We start from the raw sequence: 20,275 nt of genomic DNA, 5'->3' as shown, positions 1-20,275 counted from the left end.
ATTGTGCAAGACTATTGAATCACAGATCTGTACCTCTGAAACAAATAAGACATTATATGTTAAAAAAAATATTAAAAAAAGAAAAAGCAGGTGGGGAAGAATGAAGGGGGGGAAATCGGAGGGGGAGATGAACCATGAGAGACGATGGACTCTGAAAAACAAACTGAGGGTTCTAGAGGGGAGGGGGGTGGGAGGATGGGTTAGCCTGGTGATGGGTATTAAAGAGGGCACGTTCTGCATGGAGCACTGGGTGTTATACACAAACAACCAATCATGGAACTCTACATCAAAAACTAATGATGTAATGTATGGTGATTAACATAACATAATAATAAAAAAAATAGTACAAGTACTCACTTAATAATTATTTAGTGATTTGAATGACTAGCTGTGCTTCCTAACAAGAATGGTTTTTTTTTTCAGTATAAGCACACTGTAGAAAATAATTGCTTTAAGAATGATGATCCTAATTTCCTTGCCCTGCACTCAAAAGCCAAATAAATAAAACAAAGAAAAAATAATGAATACAATTCTATCTAGAAAGGCTATCTACAAAATACTGTACAAATTAGTATTCCAATTTTTCCCTTGCTTACAAAAATCATAAATAAGAACTACAGCAAAATGTACTTTCCTCATTCAGAACTATATAATTTATTTTTCTACTATTTCATACATACGCCAAACCCTGTTACTCTGTATTTCTAAGTGTATAATTGCATGATTTCAATGAACTAAAATACTGCTCTCACTTATCTAGAAATAAAAGTATCTCACAAAAGTACCACATCACATTAGAGATAATTATTATAGATGGTTATATCACTTAAGCAAAAATATAGTACAAATTAAAGTTGTCAGTTTTCATTGATGAAATAATGGAATCTTAGAACAAAAATTAAATATTTCTTGTTTATGACCAGAACCTGATACATAATTCGTGGTAGGGGAGAGGGAGGCAAGAAGCAGTACAAATAAAATGTAAGGCTCTTGTTAAAAATTTATTAAGAATTTCAAGATGGTGATAGCAGTGCATTAAACCAAGCATGATGCCCTTCTAGGCACACACCCAAGAAGGTGGCCCTACTTATGAATTTTGTATTCATCAAAATATTAGTAGTATCTCTGTCTTAGAACACAGAACTCTGATTTTAATGCATTGGTATTGAGACCAAAATAGCCTTCATTAATAGGAATTTCCCTAAGATCTTTATCCTTTCACCTCCTTTTTAAGTTTAGAGACTATTGGAGAAGGAATAAAAAATGGTTCTGTTCACCTTCTCTGAAGTCATAAACCTATGACACCTCAGTGGCTAGTCAAAGACATGATCATCTAACTTTAAATGTTTAAAATAATTCTACAGCAAATAATATATTTGTCTTAAATAAAAAGAAACAAAATGATCATTTTCCAAGATTAACAGACTTATTTGGAAATAAAAGTTTTAGAGAATCCTTTATCAATTTTTCATAATTTTACAGTTATTATAGTTAGAGTTGATGGATTTGTATCAAATACAGTACATTTATACCTAATGTAATATTATATAATTACATTATAATATTATATAATATTACATATTTAATATTATATAATATTATATATATCTATATAAATTAGAAAAAAATAATGTTTAGATACCATGAGACAACTGCGTTTTGGGGTTAATTTTTTTGAGGGGGAGGGTAAATCTTGAGAATAACAAATTATAAAAAGACAAAAATCAATCATAAAACTATTGAAAGCTGAGTAACAAGAGTGGGTTCATGTCTGGGCGCCTGGTGGCTCAGTCGGTTGAGCGACTGCCTTCGGCTCAGGTCATGATCCCAGGGTCCTGAGATCGAGTCCCACATCAGGCTCCCTGCTCTGCGGGGAGCCTGCTTCTCCCTCTCCCACTCCCCCTGCTTGTGTTCCCTCTCTCACTGTGTCTCTCTCTGTCAAATAAATAAATAAAATCTTTAAAAAAAAAAAAAAAAGAGTGGGTTCATGTCTAGTGAAACAGAGAAAAATAAGAAACCACTTGAAAGGCTTAAATAACTACAGTTATAAAATAATAATGACAGATTCAAAAGAAGGGCAAGAAACATATGATTTATTATTTAACAAGCTATGGAGGATAATCATAAAAATAAAATAAAAATTTAATGTATGTGTTTTCCAAAAAAATTAAGAATGTTTCTTTTTTTAGAGAGATGCCAAAGACAAACATATTCTATGGGTTCTGTTAAAGCCTCCACAAAACTGCCATTTTTAAAAGGCTTAATTTTTTATGAGAATTGATAAAATGCAAGTAAACCTAGTTTAAAATAATATTGGTTGCTTAGCTAGCACAACACTAAACTTAAAAAGCAAAGCCTGTAATAATTAATTTACAGCAAAAGTTCAACCCACAAAAGTTCTAAAAAGTCATTTTTACTTACAATTGGCATTGATCACCTTTGATTCCTTTAGTTGTGCAGAAACATTTTCCTGTGTGCATGTGACAAATATTTGCATGGCCACTGCATGTACAAGCTGTAAGTCAAAATGAAAATGATACTGAATATTCTCCATCACAAACATACATCACATTTCATTCAGGGTTTTATTTTTATACTGTGTATTTTCCCCTGGCCATCCATAAACTAGAGTTACCACATAAGTTATTTTTTATTAAAGGGAAGTAAATTCACTTATTTAAAAATTTTGTGAAACTCTTCAAAGTCTTTGGGGTATCCTGAAGTTTAGTATGGATCCAAGTATTATCGCATTCTTCTTTGGGCTCCTTTCCATTTCTCATTTGGTACATCTATTTAATGAAATGATTTCAAAGAGCACAAGGGTTTTGGAGTCAAACAGCTTAGATTCAAAATGTACATATATAATCACCCAGCCACCTTGGGCAATTTATTTAACTTCTCTGCTTTAGTTTATTCATCTGCAAAAAAAAAAAAAAAAACAAAACAAAAATAATAATACTACGCTCTTAGTACTGACGTGAAGATTAAATGAGATCGTGTATTTTTAAATATCTAACACATATCAAGCACTTAATAAATACAGCTATTACTCCTACTACTATTACACTGCCAACAAAAATAAAAATATAATTATATATCATGTAAAAAAGCATGCCTCTTTATGCCCTCAAATCATCTTATTAGGCTTCTGAGATCATTCTCAGTTTTAATATTCCAGAATATTAACGGAAACATTCCAGGGCATAATAGTTACACATAGTCAATTTGGTTCAGATGAACTCATTTCATTTTCTTACTCTGCACTCCTTGTTAAAGAGTAGCATTCCAATTATTTGGGACACAAACTCCATACTTATTGTATCCAACATCCCAACAATTGGTAGGTTCTATTTCAGCATGCACAATCTCTCCTATATCTGACCCCTCCTTTTCACGTGGTAACCACTGTAATTGGTGGCATAGCATCATCATTCACCTTCTCTTACTAACACAGTGACATATCTGATCTTTCTACCATCGGTATTTCTAGGCACAATGCATTTTACAATCCTGAGACAATCTAAAGAGACCAGGCCAACCATGCTGCTAGCCCTTTCAAAACCTTCAGTGAGAACTGTGTCCCTGCAGCCTCCAGCTAGTTAAACCACTCTCTGATATAAAGGAAACAATGTGGCTTTTCCTTGATTTACATACATATATAAAAATTAGTGAGTCACTGGTTTTAATCAAAATATAAAATATTCTAGAACACTAAGTATCTTGCTAATTGTTTATGATTTTTTGCTTTGAAAAATATAGATGATTAATATAAAGTAAATACACACACCCCTACATACACATATGAAGTACGTTTTGGTACTAGGTAGATTCTTAACAACATGGTTTTTTGGCTAGAAGAAATTTCCACATAAAAGTATGACTTTTTTTCTTCCTAAAGAATATTTAAATAAATCAGCATAATTTTCCTTTAAGTTTGTAGAATTAACTATAGAAACCCACGATGCGAGAATTGCAGAAATGAATGACAAGGGATAGTATTGCAAGGAATAAAATAAATGAACAGCAAGCAATTATGGGACCCTAAGATATATTGATAACATGTAATTTCATAAATAGTAAATGAATATACCATGATATCTTAATATTAACTTGCAGAGGTCCATATTAGTTTGTCTTATATTCAGAACTTTACTAAAAATAATGATGCACATTAATATTTTAAAACTTAGATAAACCTTTTATTTACCCTTTATGACAGAACTGAATAAGAGTTATGTTTGCAGAGTTCCTTAAAAGAATTATCATTGTATAGTAGCTTTAATAATTCCTGAGACAAAAAAAAATTGTGTTAAAATACCTTTTAATGTGAGCTCATTTTGAAAGAATTCCCTTGTGGTTCTATACTTCAAGCTAAAATGACACAAATGTATTTTAAATTCAATTGTTTAAAATTTATACTTCATGACAGTGTTGAAATTATTCTGTTGTCAGCATTTGAGGTCATCTTTTTATGCTGAATAAGCACCTATGAAATCATCATACAGTGGCCTCTTGTTTGGCAAATTTTATATGATGATGATTTTATAGCCTAGACATACACTAAAGGGACACTATGTGGTCACATGTTATTTCTGTTCCCCTACAGTATAAAGTTGCAATATCAACTTATAACCAAGACTGAACAATAAGGATAGGAAACAAAAAAAAGATGCTATAAGGGTTATTCTAACAAGTTGTACATGAAGAATATACCTAGAAACATGAAACCAAAAAGTAGTCATGATTGGTAGCATTTGTTTCTACGTCAGTTTATGTGCCAAAGTCCCTTTCATTGCTACATCCTTGCTATCTGTTGAATACCTATAACAATAATTTCTGGAGGTTAGGAAATCATGTCAATTTAATATGCTTTGTATACTTCTAGCATATTATATTTAATATTTAGTAGATCTGCTATACATTATATTTCAAAGGAGTAAGAATTCTGACCAAAGGCAAATGTTCAAATAGCTGATCTAAAATTCTATTCTTCAAACTTACATTTTTATTTACAACTCTAAGCCCAAATTTTCATCAATGTGTGGTTTATGAAAAGGGAAAACTGAATACAGCTGTTTCTTTTTTATATAAACATGAAATGTTGATACCAACAATATCTTACCAATCTGAATTTTCTCATTAAAAATGCAAAAATTACAACTATTGCTATGGACCTGTTGTTGAGAGACTGTGATTTTTTTTTCTACTGAAAAAGTGATAGTTCTCGTAATTAAAAATGGGCCATCAATCGGACATACAGAGATTACTTTTAGTCAGGATATTTGACACCTGTACTTGCCTAAATAAAGAGTGACTAGTAAAACTCAGTTACTCAGCCATAGATCCAGTATTTACTAAATGGTCTGGGGTGTAAGGCACTGCTCTAGAACTGTAATTAAGATGGCAAACAAGGAGCGCCTGGGTGGCTCAGTCGGTTGAGCGTCCAACTCTTGATTTCAACTCAGGTCATGATCTCAGGGTCGTGGGATGGAGCCCCTTCAACAGACTCCGTGCTCAGCGGGGAGTCTACTTGAGGATTCTCTCTCCCTCTCCCTCTGCCCCTCCACGCCTCTCCCTGCTTGTGTACTCTCTCTCTCAAATAAATAAATAAATCTTAAAAAAAAAAAGTGGCAAATAAGAATCTAGAACTTAAGTAACTGGAACCTTCAAGCAAATGGCACTGTTTCAAGGATTTCAGTAAAAGTTAGAAAGTCATAAAGTGACAAGAGGGCTGTAATATTTATATTTTATATTCCAAAGCTGTCCAACATATTCAAAAATTGAAAGAGGAAACTCTAACCATCTATTCTAACTATATCCCTGGGCCCAAACCTGGCCCATTTCCTATTTTTGTACAACCCATAAGCTAAGAATGGTTTTTACATTTTTAAAGGATTGTGAAGAAAGAGAAGGAGGTAAAGGTGGAAATAAAGGAGGGAAGGAGGCAGATGAGGCAGGGGCAGCAACCATAAGTGGCCCACAAAAAACACAATTTACTATTTAACCCTTTAAAGGAAAAAAAGCATGCCAATCCCTGATCTACAATCACAAACCCTGGAATCACATAATTTGTCAGTTTTCCATTCTGATTTAATTTTAAAAACTGAAACCATATTTAAAACAAGTTAGTTTTTTTTTTTCCTAACAGAACAGGGTTAAGCAAAAACATTCAAATATTAAAAATTTCACCAAAATAAATTTTAACTCAACTTCTAGAATTGTATTCTTAATATTCTGTGTTTACTTTTATAAAAGAGTAATTTTAATCTTGTTTCATTATCTTTGATTAAAGAATAAACCTTTAGTCATATTTTATTTTCTTACTCTAGCTGGGTAGATTTCTTGACTGCTGCTAATAACTACCATTAAAAGTATTTAAGGGTGCCTGGGTGGCTCAGTTGGTTAAGCGACGGCCTTCGGCTCAGGTCATGATCCCGGAGTCCCGGGATCGAGTCCCACATCGGGCTCCCTGTTCGGCGGGGAGTCTGCTTCTCCCTGTAACCCTACCCCCTCTTGCGCTCTCTCTCTCACTCTCTCTGTCTCTCAAATAAATAAAATCTTTAAAAAAGTATTTAAACCCTTTAAAATTGACCTCTTATACTTTATTTAGTCTGGTTTTCATTCATCTAAAAAAATAGAACAAAATATTAAGATCCTGGGCTATAAATGAGACATTTAAGAATGACACATTACTAGAAGCTATTCACAAAGATTACTACTTGCTTCAAGTTCAAATTCTTAAATTCCAACTGACTGAATTTTTATTGTACCAAAATGAATCTGCATTGTTTTCAATGAGGTTACTTTAAAAGATTGCTTTGAATAGATATTAGATGATGAATCAAAGAATCTGAAAAAATGTTGAGTATTATGTTAAAAATATAAAACATATTTTGTAACATAATAACAATAACAATATTTTATATCTATATGACTGTACTATTTCTGAAGTATTTTTTTAAAGATTTTATTTATTTATTTGAGAGAGAGAGAATGAGAGAGAGCACATGAGAGGGGGGAGGGTCAGAGGGAGAAGCAGACTCCCTGCTGAGCAGGGAGCACGATGCGGGACTCGATCCAGGGACTCCAGGATTATGACCTGAGCCGAAGGCAGTCATTTAACCAACTGAGCCACCCAGGCGCCCTGAAGTATTTTCATGCACATTACTTCTTTAATCTTTTGCCACACATATTATACCCATTTGACAGAGGAACAATTTCAAAGAAATGAAAAAAAAAATACCAACTTTTACATGGGATTTGATAAATTGATAACAGTCATCATATAAAAAGATAAACATGCAAGAAAAGCCAGGAAAACACTAAAAAAGAAAAGCTTAAAAAAAAAAAGAACCAGCCTACTAGACATTAAAACATTTATAAGTCCTCTACAATAAAAACACTGAGATACTGGCACATCAAGAGACAAACAGATCAGTAGAGTAGAACAGAAAATCCATAAATAGAACCAAATACATATGAAACTTTAGAATATAAAAAGCTTGTATATTAAATCAGGGATCAAAATGAATATTTTAAAATAAATGTCAATAGGACAACTGGTGAAAAAGGTAAATTTAGATCTATACCTCACACCATACACAAAATTAAACTCCAAAAGCTTAGTGATCTAAGTGTAAAAAAGTAAAACCACACAAGTAACAGAGGAATTTCATAGGTAACTTGGATAACTTGGATGTAAGAAAAAGTATTCTAACTCTAACTCGAGAGTAATAATTTTGATGAGATTAAAATATAAAGACTTCAACATGGCAAAAACAAACAAACAAAAAATCACCATAAGCAATGCCAAAGGACACATATTGGAGAAAACTGTTCAACAGATGGATAATATTCCTAATAAGTAAAGAACTCTCATTAAATTAAGAGGATAAAAATATCTCAACAGAAAATTGAGCAAAAAACAGACAATTCACATAAAACATAAAAATGCTCCTTAAATGTATGAAGATAAGATTAATTTCACACATAAGAGAACTAAAAATTAAAATGTTCATCTATCAGACAAAAGTTAAAAAGTATAAAAATATTTTCTGTTCACAAAGCTATATGGAAACAGATACTCTCTCATACACTGCTAGTAGGAGTACAGACTGGTACAATCATTACTAGCAATACAATGTATGTGTTTATCTCTTAACCCCACATGCTCCATTCTTGGAATTTATCTTGAAGATACACCCCTTACAGTACAGATATATATATGCACACAAAAGTTTCCACTACACCACTACTGATATTTGAAATTATTGGAATTCACCTAAATATTCATCATTGGAGAATAGTTGAATAAGCTATAGTATATCCTCATAATGTAGTACTAGGTAGGTATAAAAACAATGAGGAAGATCTCTGTAATGTGGAATGATTTCCAAGTTATATTATTAAATGACAAAAAAAACAGTACAACAGAACATGTTAGCCTTTGTGTAAAAAATTGAGAAAATATACATGTTTCTGCATATTTAATTTTAAAAATAACATAGGGAGAATAAACCAGAGACTGGTTTGAGATAGGTTACTTACAGGGCATGAGTGAGAATGTCATGAAAAGAATAGGGGGAAATTGACTTTTTGTACATTCACGACTTTGAGGACCGTGTTAATATTTCACGTATTCAAAAAAGAAAATTACATCAACAATACTGGTGGGGTGCAGGTGGCCCTAAAGCTGACTAAACACAGAAATAAATGAATGGCCCCTACTCAAATGACTAACAACCACACTGAGGAGGGAAAAAGAATGAACACAAGTACTTCTGAAACACAATTACAGACTATATGTCCTCATACTGAAGACAAAATAAATAAATAAATGTTAAACTCTCATTAGTAGACTTCCTTTTCACAGAGGTATGGTTTAGCAATTCCAAAACTACTTTCTGTGCATTTTAAGATTGAGGAAATTTAAAAATATATATTGTGGATAATGAAAGTCAGCTTAAAAATTTGGACAATAGGAAGAACAGAATGAACCCTGTAGTAAGGGACAGAAAATGAGGTATTAGTGTAAACTCATGGGTTTTTTTTTTTTTAAGATTTTATTTATTTTATTTTGGAGAAAGAGTGCAAACATGGGGAAGAGCAGAGGGGGAGAGAAAGGGAGGTGGAAAGTATCCCAAGCAGATTCTGAGCTGAGCACAGAGCCCAAGGTGGGGCTTAATTTCACTACCCCGAGATCATGACCTGAGCCGAAACCAAAAGTTGGACTCGTAACTGACTGAGCCACCCAGATGCCCCTAAACTCATGGATTTTAGTGTAAAATATAGGTAAATGTAGAAATGTGTATCAATGTGTGTAGTTATGTACATGTATAAGAATATATGTGTTTATGGGTAGACAAGTAAGCATGTGTGCACACTGTATTCTCCAGTTCTGTCTGTTGAGATGATCTAGAAATAAAATTGTCTTTGTAGCAAAGAGCCCACTAAAGGAACCAAGGCTGCTTAAGAAATGCCAGCTTCCAGTCTGGGCAGGGAAAAGTACAAGATGGTGGCAAAAATACAAGAAAATGCTCAAAGAATGATAAAGAGTATATAAGTAGATATATGAAAAATGGATGGAAAGACAGATGATACAAAAATAGACAGATACACAGATACATTAATAAATACATAAATAAGATAACACAAACTAGAGAAGAAAAAGCTTTTCATTGTAAAAGAAAGCCAAAATAATTAGTATAGAAAGAATGATAGAAAATCACCATTTGGTAAAAATCATAAAATTAGTAGGTAAAAGTTTAAGAACTAATGTAATACTCACAGTCTCAAAGTATCTCCTAAAAGATATTTTTTTCATTAAAGGATAATATAGTAACTTTAGAGTGAAGAAATCTGGCAGACAATACTTCATCCAAATGCCCCTATTGAACATTACCATTAATGGAAGGATGATAGCATGTGGCTCATGATATGGTGAGAAGAATTTAGCATAACTTCAGTGATATTCCTGCCAAAAGTATGCAATCAGAATATAATCATGAAGAAATGTCAAACAAAGACATATTTCATACAAAGCACATGCTATACACACACACAAAAAAAGGACTATAATCCTAAACAATGTCAATGTCACTTATTAAAAAAAAAGACTCAAGAAATGTTCCAGATTCAAGAAGGCTAAAGAGACATAAAAATGAATGCAACCAGTCATCTTGGATTTTCTTTTCTCTAAAGAACAACACTGGGACAATTAGTAAAATCTAAATAAGGTCTATATTTAGTAACAATATGCACCAAGGTTCATTTCCTGATTTCTGTAACTGTAATGTAATTAAGAAAATTCATAGTTTTTAGAAAATATCACTAAAGTATTTAAGGGATAAAGGCCCATCAAGTCTGCAATGTTTAACTGAAACAGCAAGACAGAGAGGAGACTTGAAGGAACTCTGTGAATTTACTTGCAACTCTTCTGTATTAAATTATGTCAAAACAAAAAAAATTAAATAGACCTTTTCGATTTTGAAAAGATTAAACATTTATACACCTAAAAAAATAAATAAAATACATGTTTATGTTTTTGACTTGTAAGTCAATAACAACATTATGTTTAACAACTTTGAGGTGTTCTCTTTTTCCCTATGTGTTAAGGGTTTTGTTTTTTCCATTTTGAGTAGAAGGGATGTTGTTAGCAATATGTCAAGTAAACAGTTCCATATCTCAAGAAAACATTAATTATTTCTCTTCCTATAAAGGGAATAAAAAGGTAGATAACAAATGGAAACACTGTATGGAGGGTATAGAGATTGTAGGGAGGGTATTCATTCATTCATTCAACAAATATTTAATAAGAAGCTATTCCATTTCAGCTAACCTGTAACATCCAACAGCAAAAGAAGAGAAGAATCATGGGAGCTTTTTCTTTGCTTTTTTTTTATTTTATTATATTATGTTAATCACCATATATCACATCATTAGTTTTTGATGTAGTGTTCTATGATTCATTGTTTGCGTATAACACCCAGGGCTCCATGCAGTACGTGCTCTCTTTAATACCCATCACCAGGCTAGCCCATTCCCATTCCCCCACCCCACTCCCCTCTAGAACCCTCAGTTTGTTTCTCAGAGTCCACAGTCTCTCATGGTTCGTCTCCCCCTCCGATTTTCCCCCCTTCATTTTTCCCTTCCTGCTATGTTCTTCTTCTTTTTTTTAACATATAATGTATTATTTGTTTCAGAGGTACAGGTCTGTGATTCATCAGTCTCAAACAATTCACAGCACTCACCATAGCACATACCCTCCCCAGTGTCTATCACCCAGCCACCCCATCCCTCGCACCCCCCCCACTCCAGCAAACCTCAGTTTGTTTCCTGAGATTAAGAAGAAGAATCATGGGAGCTTAACTGGTATTATCATTAACTAAGATGGGGTGAAAGGAGAATATTTTTAAATAATAAAGTCGCTGAATTCAGTTTTTGAACTAATCAATATGAACATTTTGGGGATTAATAGCATTATAGCTTAGTTGTCTTACATTTAGAACAAGGTATAATATAAAGCATGCAATTAATGATAATCTTATAAAATTGTAACTTATAAATTGAACTTAACTCCAAAGGGCCTACCCAGATCGTTCCATCAGGATTAATCTATTTGTCCCTGGTTCTATCATTCAACCTCTTCATAACGCCATTATAGCACCCTTACAATGTAGAGAAATCAAGCCCTAGCACAGTCTTTTGCATATAGTTAGCACTCAATAATTGTTTGTGAATTCAAGGATAATCCATCATTGCAAAGTAATGCAGTGTATAGACTGTTGAGTGAGACGTTCTAGTCAATGAAAGTTTCACTTATTTTCTTTTACTAAAATTTATAAGTCAAACTGGATATTATATGACAAAAACAATACTGTTACAAAGTCTAAATCATACATTTTTATTAACATACTTAAGTCTACTGATGTTACAAATTGTAATAATAAAAATAATAGCAATAATGGCAATAATAGCATTCTAAAGTTAACATTTGCCAGAAACACATATTGTTTCTTATGTAAAGTACCTCATTTAAGCCTCACAATAAATTAAATTAGTCACATAATTTTTAAGTGAGGAAACTGAGACAATAAGAGGTTAAAAAATTACCCAAGGTGACAGTGGCATTGCCTGGATATGGACCCAAGCAATATGATTCCAAAGCCCAAGCTGTTTACAATGTTATATTCTTCCATAGCTACAAAGATGATTGATAGATGATAGATGATAGATAGAAAGATAGATAATTAATAGATAGATAGCAGCTCCAGGGCAAATTTGTATCAAAGAATCTTTTTGGACATCAATGAGAAATAAAATAATTTTAATAATAAACCGCTTTTTAAAAAGTTTTTGTTCCAAGTTTTTATTTAAACTCCAGTTAGTTAATATAGAGTATAATATTAGTTTCAGGAGTAGAATTATTGATTCATCACTCAAATATAATACCCAATGCTCATCACAAGTGCCCTCCTTAATACCCATCACCCATTTAACCTATCCGCCCACCCATCTCCCCTATAGCAACCCTCAGTTTGTTCTCTATAGTTAAGAGTCTCTTTATGGGAATTTCCCTCTCTCTTTTCTTTTTTTCTCTATGTACATCTGTTTCATTTCTTAAATTCCACATATGAGTGAAATCATATGGAATTTGTCATTCTCTGGGTGACTTATTTCACTTAGCATAATACAATCCAGCTCCATCCACATCCTTGCATATGGCAAGATTTCATTCTTTTTTATGGCTGAATAATATTCCATTGCCTATATACATCTATCACATCATCTTTATCCATTTCCATCAGTTGAAGACACTTGAGCTCTTTCCATAGTTTGGCTATTGTTGATAACGTTGCTATAAACATCAGGGTGCCTGTGCCCCCTCAATTCAGTATTTTTGTATCCTTTGGGTAAATACCTAGTAGTGTCATTGCTGGATCATAGGATAGTTCTATTTTTAACTTTCTGAGTAACTTACATGCTGTTTTCCAGAGTGGCTGCACCAGTTTGCGTACCCAGCAACAACGTAAGAGAGTTCCCCTTTCTTGGCATCCTTGCCAACATCTGTGGTTACGTGTGTTGTTAATTTTAGCCATTCTGACAGGTATTTATTTATTTATTTATTTGAGAGAGAGAGAGGGAGAGAGAGAGCAGGGGAACGGTCAGAGGGAGAGGGAGAGAGAGAGAATCTCAAGCAGACTCCGTGATGAGTGCAGAGCCCGACACAGGGCTCAGTCTCACCACCCTGAGGTCATGACCTGAGCCGAAATCAAGGGTCAGTTGCTTAACTGACTGAGTGACCCAGGCACCCCCGACAGTTACTAATAACCCACTTTTAATAGTTAATTGTAATAAAAGAATAGCTATGAATATGCCATAGTCTAAAAACAATCTGAGGAAAATCTACAAGTACATTTATTAATATCGGCAACAATGTTAAATTGACTTTAGTAGACTGAATTTAAAAAATAATCTCTGAATCTGCAGGACCTCTAAAGCCTCACCATTCTAATATAAATCTATTTCCTTCTTTCCCTTACTATCAACAGACTTTGAATTTTGATAAATGCATATACTAATGAAAAATGAACTTTTCTCAATAAGGTAAACTAAAAATAAAGAAACAGCAGCAAATTTATACTTCTCATTTTTTATAAATTGATTTTAGCCACAGCTGCATTAAAAATAATTCACCAAATGTGACATACTGTTGATTTAGTTAGATAGCTAATGTGGCCCTAAGAAATAAAAATGGGGCGCCTGGGTGGCTCAGTTGGTTAAGCGACTGCCTTCGGCTCAGGTCATGGTCCCGGAGTCCTGGGATCGAGTCCCACATCGGGCTCCCGGCTCAGCGGGGAGCCTGCTTCTCCCTCTGACCCTCTCCCCTCTCATGCTGTTTCTCTCTCTCTCTCAAATAAATAAATAAATGAAATCTTAAAAAAAAAAAAAGAAAAAAGAAATAAAAATGACTTTCATATATTACATCACCATAGAGAAGTCAGAGACAGCAAAATAATATCTTGCCAACTTTAGGAAACAAGGAAACTATAAGGAATTATTTAAAGCTCCATAAACTACCAGAGAATGTGCAGTAGTGAATAAGATAAGCATTTATCTTTCATCCCCTTTAATTTTCCATTGCATTATGCCTCAGCTTGCCAGATGTGTAATGTCAGCAACAAAAATGAATATGGAATAACTGAACTTAGTTTTAAACCTAGCAGAGAAGTATCATCCCCAAAGGGGAACATATTTCTAAAAGCACTTATGCCTATTGGAGTGATAAAACTTACCATTCTAATTTAAAACACTTTGTAGCTAAGATAGTTATTCAAATGTTCCTTTTGACTATATTGGCAAAAAATTAATACTTTGGTAATCCTCATGACATTGCATTTGGCAGTGGATTCTTAGATATGCACCAAAAACACAAGCAACAAAAAAATAAATAAATAAACGACTTCATCAGAATTGGAAACTTTTGTGTTTCAAAGGACACTATAAAGAAAGTGAAAAGGTAACCTACAGAATGGGAGAAAATATTTGCGAAATATATATCTGATAAGGGCTTCGTATCTGGAATATATAAAGAACCCTTACAGTTCAATGACAACATCAAACAACCCAAATAAAAAATGGGCAAAGGACTTAATAGACATTTCTCCAAAGATCTACAAATGGCCAATAAACACATGAAAAGACACAGGAACCTGAACAAATATAGCACGTCCATGTTCATCGCAGCATTACTCACAATACCAATAGTTGGAAGCAACTCAGGGGTCCATTAATGGATGAATGGATAATGTATGTGTATGCATATACACATACAATAACATACACATACAACAAATATTATTTGGCCTTTAAAAGGAAGGACCTGACACATGTTACAACATGAAAGAAACTTGAAGACAATTACACTAAGAGAAATAAGCCAGTCATTAAAGGACAAATACTGTACAATTCCACATATTTCAGGCTATCTAGAGAAATCATATTCATAGTGACAGAAAATAAAACGGTGGTTGTCAGGAGCTGGAGTAAGGGTAATGGAGAATTATTATTTAATGGGTACAGAGTTTCAGTTTTGCAAGATGAGAAGAGTTCTGGAGATGGATGGTAATGATGATTTCACAACAAAGTAAATGTACTTAATGCCTTTGTGCTATACACAAAAACATGGTAAAAATAGTAAATTTTATGTTATGTATATTTTACCACCACAATTAAAAAAATAATAAATTGTTCTAAAATGGGCAAAGGACTTCAACAGATATTTTCCAAAGAAAATATACAATGGCCAACAACCACATGAAAAGACAGTTAACATCACTAGTCATTAGGGAAATGCAAATCAAAACCACAATGGGATATCATTTCATATCCACTAGGATGATTAAAATTTTTTAAAAATGGAATACAGCAAGTGTTGGCAAGGATGTGGAGAAATTGGAATCCTCTACGTTTGTGGTGGGAATGTAGAATGAGGCAGCCACTATGGAAAAGAACTTGAACAATTTGGCAATTCCTCAAAAAGTTAAACGTAGAATTACCACAATACCTCTCCTAGTTTATGCACAAAAGAACTGAAAACCAGTATTCAAACAAAGATTTGTACAGTAAAGTTCACAGCAGCATTATTCACATTATGTAAGCAGTGTTAACATTCTTTGATAGGCCAGGCCCTGGGCCAGCTCCCTGTTTAATAGTCTTCATCTTTTCCTAACCAACAATAGAGGCTTTTCTGTGGGTGCTGTATGGGCAACCTCCAAGTAGAAATAGAAGATTAAAACATAGAGACAAGGACCAACCTAGAGATAAAAAAGGACTACTATAAAATTACAATTTAAAAGGAAGTTTATAACATAATAAAAAATATTAATAAAAAAAGGAAAACCTAAAAATTCTCTAAAAAGTAAGAGAAAAAAGCAGGAGGATAGAGAGGAAGATAGAGAAAAGTAGAGTTTAGTGAACAAAAAAATGTGATGAGAATAGCACTTTAAATGCTCTTTTAATGTACTTCAATTCCCTTATGTGTGCCCCTATATATATGATCTCATTTGATCTTCATCATCTCCCTTTTACATATGAGAACAATGCGGCACTGAGAAGTTGAGTGGTTATGGTCACACACGTGAACAGTGGCGGGAGGATTTCAGCCCAGGATTGATTCCAAACCCAAAAAAGCTTATCTGATGTAAGGCATACACAAAACCATTAATTATTTCTTATATCTAAAGTCAAAACAATTAACATTATTATTAAAAAACAATCAGCAGTGAATTTTTTGAATAGTGAGACTATAGGCGATTTTTAATGTATCTGCATTTGCTAATTTTCCATGTATTCATTTTGAAATAAGAAAAAAACTTTTTAAAGTATATCAGAGAATTGTTATAGTTCATATCTCCCCTAATGAATAAATACTACCTTCTAAAAATACTGAAACTTAATGGAGGACGCCTGGGTGGCTCAGTCGGTTAAGCATCTGCCTTCAGCTCAGGTCAGGATCCCAGGATCCTGGGATCGAGCCCCGCATCGGGCTCCCTGCTCAACAGTGAGCCTGCTTCTCCCTCTCCCTCTGATCCTCTCCCCGCTCATGCTCTCTCTGTCAAATAAATAAAATCTTAAAAAAAAAAACCTAATGGAAAAAATTTTCTTTTATAAAATATATTTTCCACAAGAGTTGTATCTTTCTCAATTTTCTTTTCTGTGGTAAAAATACACCGAAGTAAAAGAAAAAATACTTACCTGTGCACTGTCCTCCATTAGTTGGATCCCCGTAATAACCTGGCATGCAGTCTTGACACTGCTTTCCTGTGGTAAGATTTTTACACTGTTCACACACGTTATTATTGATGCAAGTGCTATGTCCATTACACTGGCAAGCTAAAGAAATGAGTAAAAAATATGATAAATACCTACAAAACCATAGCAAGTATAATAGCTATCAAGACAAATAATTTATTTTACAAATTTGAATGGTAGCAAAGTCCAAAGGACATTTCCCAAGTTTTATTTTTTTATGTAAAATATATGTGGCTCAAAATATTAATGCAGGACAATATATATAATAAATTGTGTTGAAATTTTGCCATATGTTCTATAAAATATAGGGGAAAGAGATAAAGTAAAACATAACAGTTATAGCTAAAAAGGGAATACTTATTTTTTTTGAGAGGGAGTGGGAGAGAGAGAGTGCACATGAGCAGGGGTGAGGGGCAGAGGGAGAGGGAAAGAGAGAATCTTAAGCAGGCTCCATGCCCAGCACGGAGCCCAATAAGGGGCCCCATCTCACGACCTTGACATCATGACCCGAGATAAAATCAAGAGTCAGACACTTAAGTAACTGAACCACCCTGGCGCCCCAAATAGTAATACTTAGCACGTTCCTTAAAGATTCAAGTGAATATTATGTCTAGAAGTTATACAAACACAAGAATGAATAATATAGCTTTGGTAAAGAATGTTAAAATGCATCTTAATTATATTTACACACAATAACAAAGGATCAATAAATATAGAAAACTGTGTGGCTACAGGTCCTTCAAAAAGCTCCATGTATGATTAACAGAAATAGCACTTTTAAGTTAATTTGCATAAAAGCAAATTATCGTCTTATTTTCTTTGGATAAGAAAAGCTTCAAAGCTTAATCAAAATTCTATTTGAATGTGAACTAAACAGAATCACATTTAAAGCATGAGACTTTTTTATGTGTTTTATGTGTAATATAAGATTTAATAAGTTCTGGTAATAATTTTACAGGAGCATTTCAGATGAGAGATAAAGTTCATATATGAAAGCTCATGCCTTTCGTCCTATTTGGAGCATAATGACTTAGTTTCATAACTGCTTGCCCAAACACCATCATCATTGCCACCCTCATAATCATTTTCATCACTATTACAACTAAGATAGCATTTAATTGAGCTTTCTCTTACTTTAGCCAGGGAAGCCAATATTCAGTCAATTTCAATTGTTTGTGGCCAGCATCTCTTCTGATTGGTCAGAGTACATTTTGTATCAGTCTTAGAATATATAAATACCACTCTATTGCCAGATAGTATATCAGGTGGTATACCTAAATTATATCATTTAATCCTCACAATGATTCTATATGGAAGGCACTACACCGGGGACCATTTCTAAGATAAGGAAGCCTGGGTTAAGCAACCACCCAAAGTCAAACAGCTAATCAATGGCAGAAACAAACACAAAATCAGAAAGTACAAATCAAAAGACAGACATTAAATACCATACCTCTTGTATGTAGAAAATTTGAAAGTGAGAGGGAAATCCTAAGAGAGTAACATAGGTTCATCCACAAGAGCTAACATCAAAGGGTAAAGAAATACACAGGCAAGAACAGTAAAAACTAAACACCTATACCTTATAGAAATTTTCAGAGCCATAACTCTACTGTAAGACAGTATAGAAATAACATAAAGTCATCATGGGAAAATGCTAAATAATCTCCATCATCCTCTTTATAAAACTGAGGAAAATTATAACATAGTTTTCACATTTTATATTACATTATGAAACAATGAGGAAATTTAGAACAAGGAAACATGTTCACAATAATTTAAGTGAAATCAAGATACAAAACATTACATTTAGAATGACAATTTTGTTTTAAAATGTATAAGTATGGGATGCCTTGGTGGCTCAGTTGGTTAAACATCCTACTGACTTGATTTCAGCTCAGGACATGATCTCAAAATCCTAAGATCTAGCCCAGCATCAGGCTCCATGCTCAGCGGGAGTCTCCTTCTCTCCCTCTCCCTCCCTCACCCTTTACCCCTCCCCCTGTTCGCTCTCTCAAGGGCTCTCTCTCTCTCTCTAAAATAAACAAATTAATTTTAAAAAATAAAAATAAGGAGACAAACCATAAGAGACTCTTAATCTTAGGAAACAAACAGGGTTACTGGAGGGGAGGGCGTGGGGGATGGGTTTACTGGGTGATGGACATTGGGGAGGGTATGTGTTGTAATGAGCACTGGGTATTATATAAGACTAATGAATCACAGACCTGTACTCCTGAAACAAATAATACATTATATGTTAATTAATTGAATCTAAATAAAAAATAAAAATAACAAAGTTTAAAAAAACAAAATGTTTAAGTATGCCTATGGAAAAGTTAATATAGGTTATCTTAGTTTAGTAAGATTTTTTGCATCATCAATTTTCTATAATAAATTCATATTGCTTCCATTATAATAAATAATAATGTTAAGAACTTTAATTTTTTAACACTTGTTTAAAAGTGTAAGTTACTGTTTCATAGAAATTTTATTATGTGACACCACTAATTAATTCAGTCAGGTAAAAACAAAATTTATTGAGTGCCCACTACATGTAAAGCATTACCTGAAAAAGTTAAAATAACAAATGGGTTACTATATGTATTTTATGAACCTCCTGGCGATATATTTTCATCATAAAAACAAATGCTTTAACTTCTGAATAAGAAGCAATCACATCTAACATCCTCCCGTTAGCTCACCACTAAAATAAGAAGGAAACTTGCCAGCAACTACAGGAATTTGGGTATGGTGACAATGACACAAATTAAAGAAAGTAGTAAACTACAATATCTCTGGAAATTAAAAGAGGATCCCTGGTTAATTCCACTCACTGTCTCTTCCTGAAAATGAGAAGTTCAGAAGGCAGTTCTGAGCCATAGGGCAATCATGAAGCATATTATTGGCATGATGCCATACAGCTCATGGAAAGTGTGATACAGGAATTTCAAATGTTTGGGGTAATGAATATACCACACAAAAAGCTGGTACAATTTAGACCTAACTGCAGACAGAATTTCCGAGGGAAAAAAGAAGAGGGGGTGGTCACTGTCATAGCTTGTAACTAGCATGGTAATAATGGCAAAAGAGAAAGCATGTTACAGAAAGTGGAACCCAGGCATAATGGCTGTAGCAAACACAGACAAGAAAAGGATACACAATAAGCCTATGATTATGTTTTATTCCTACTAGCATCAGGGTGCTGGAGCAATGAGTTAATAGAAGCTTGCATCTAACAGTTCTTGCAGGATACATTGTTACTTGAAAGGTTCTAATAACAACCTGGCTGAGGAACATGAATAAAGCTAAAGAGAAGCTATCCATACTGTTTTGTCTAAATTTTAAAACCAGCCCAGATGGTTCTTTATCTCTGGATACACAAACAGATTAAAAAAAAAAAAAAAAAGGAAAGAAAGAAGAAAGAAAGAAAGAAAGAAAGAAAGAAAGAAAGAAAGAAAGAAAG

The 20,275-nt window shown here is 33.5% G+C and overlaps 1 protein-coding gene across 1 annotated transcript in view; it reads right to left on the bottom strand.

The window, feature by feature from the left end:
• The window catches only part of ATRNL1 (attractin like 1), a 796,918-nt gene that overhangs the window by 558,890 nt on the left and 217,753 nt on the right, over nucleotides 1-20,275 (bottom strand). The window contains exons 19-20 of the mRNA XM_035029745.1: nucleotides 16,756-16,893; nucleotides 2,422-2,515 (exon numbers count right to left, since the gene is read on the bottom strand). Of these exons, the coding sequence (XP_034885636.1) occupies nucleotides 2,422-2,515; nucleotides 16,756-16,893 (232 nt within the window). The remainder of the gene's footprint in view (nucleotides 1-2,421; nucleotides 2,516-16,755; nucleotides 16,894-20,275) is intronic.

This window comes from Mirounga leonina, unplaced genomic scaffold, assembly GCF_011800145.1.
Source record: "Mirounga leonina isolate KUSES-001 unplaced genomic scaffold, KU_Mleo_1.0 Mir_114, whole genome shotgun sequence".
NCBI lineage: Eukaryota > Metazoa > Chordata > Mammalia > Carnivora > Phocidae > Mirounga > Mirounga leonina.
Note: the sequence above shows the minus strand (reverse complement) of the source record. Positions and strands in the feature narration are given on the sequence as shown.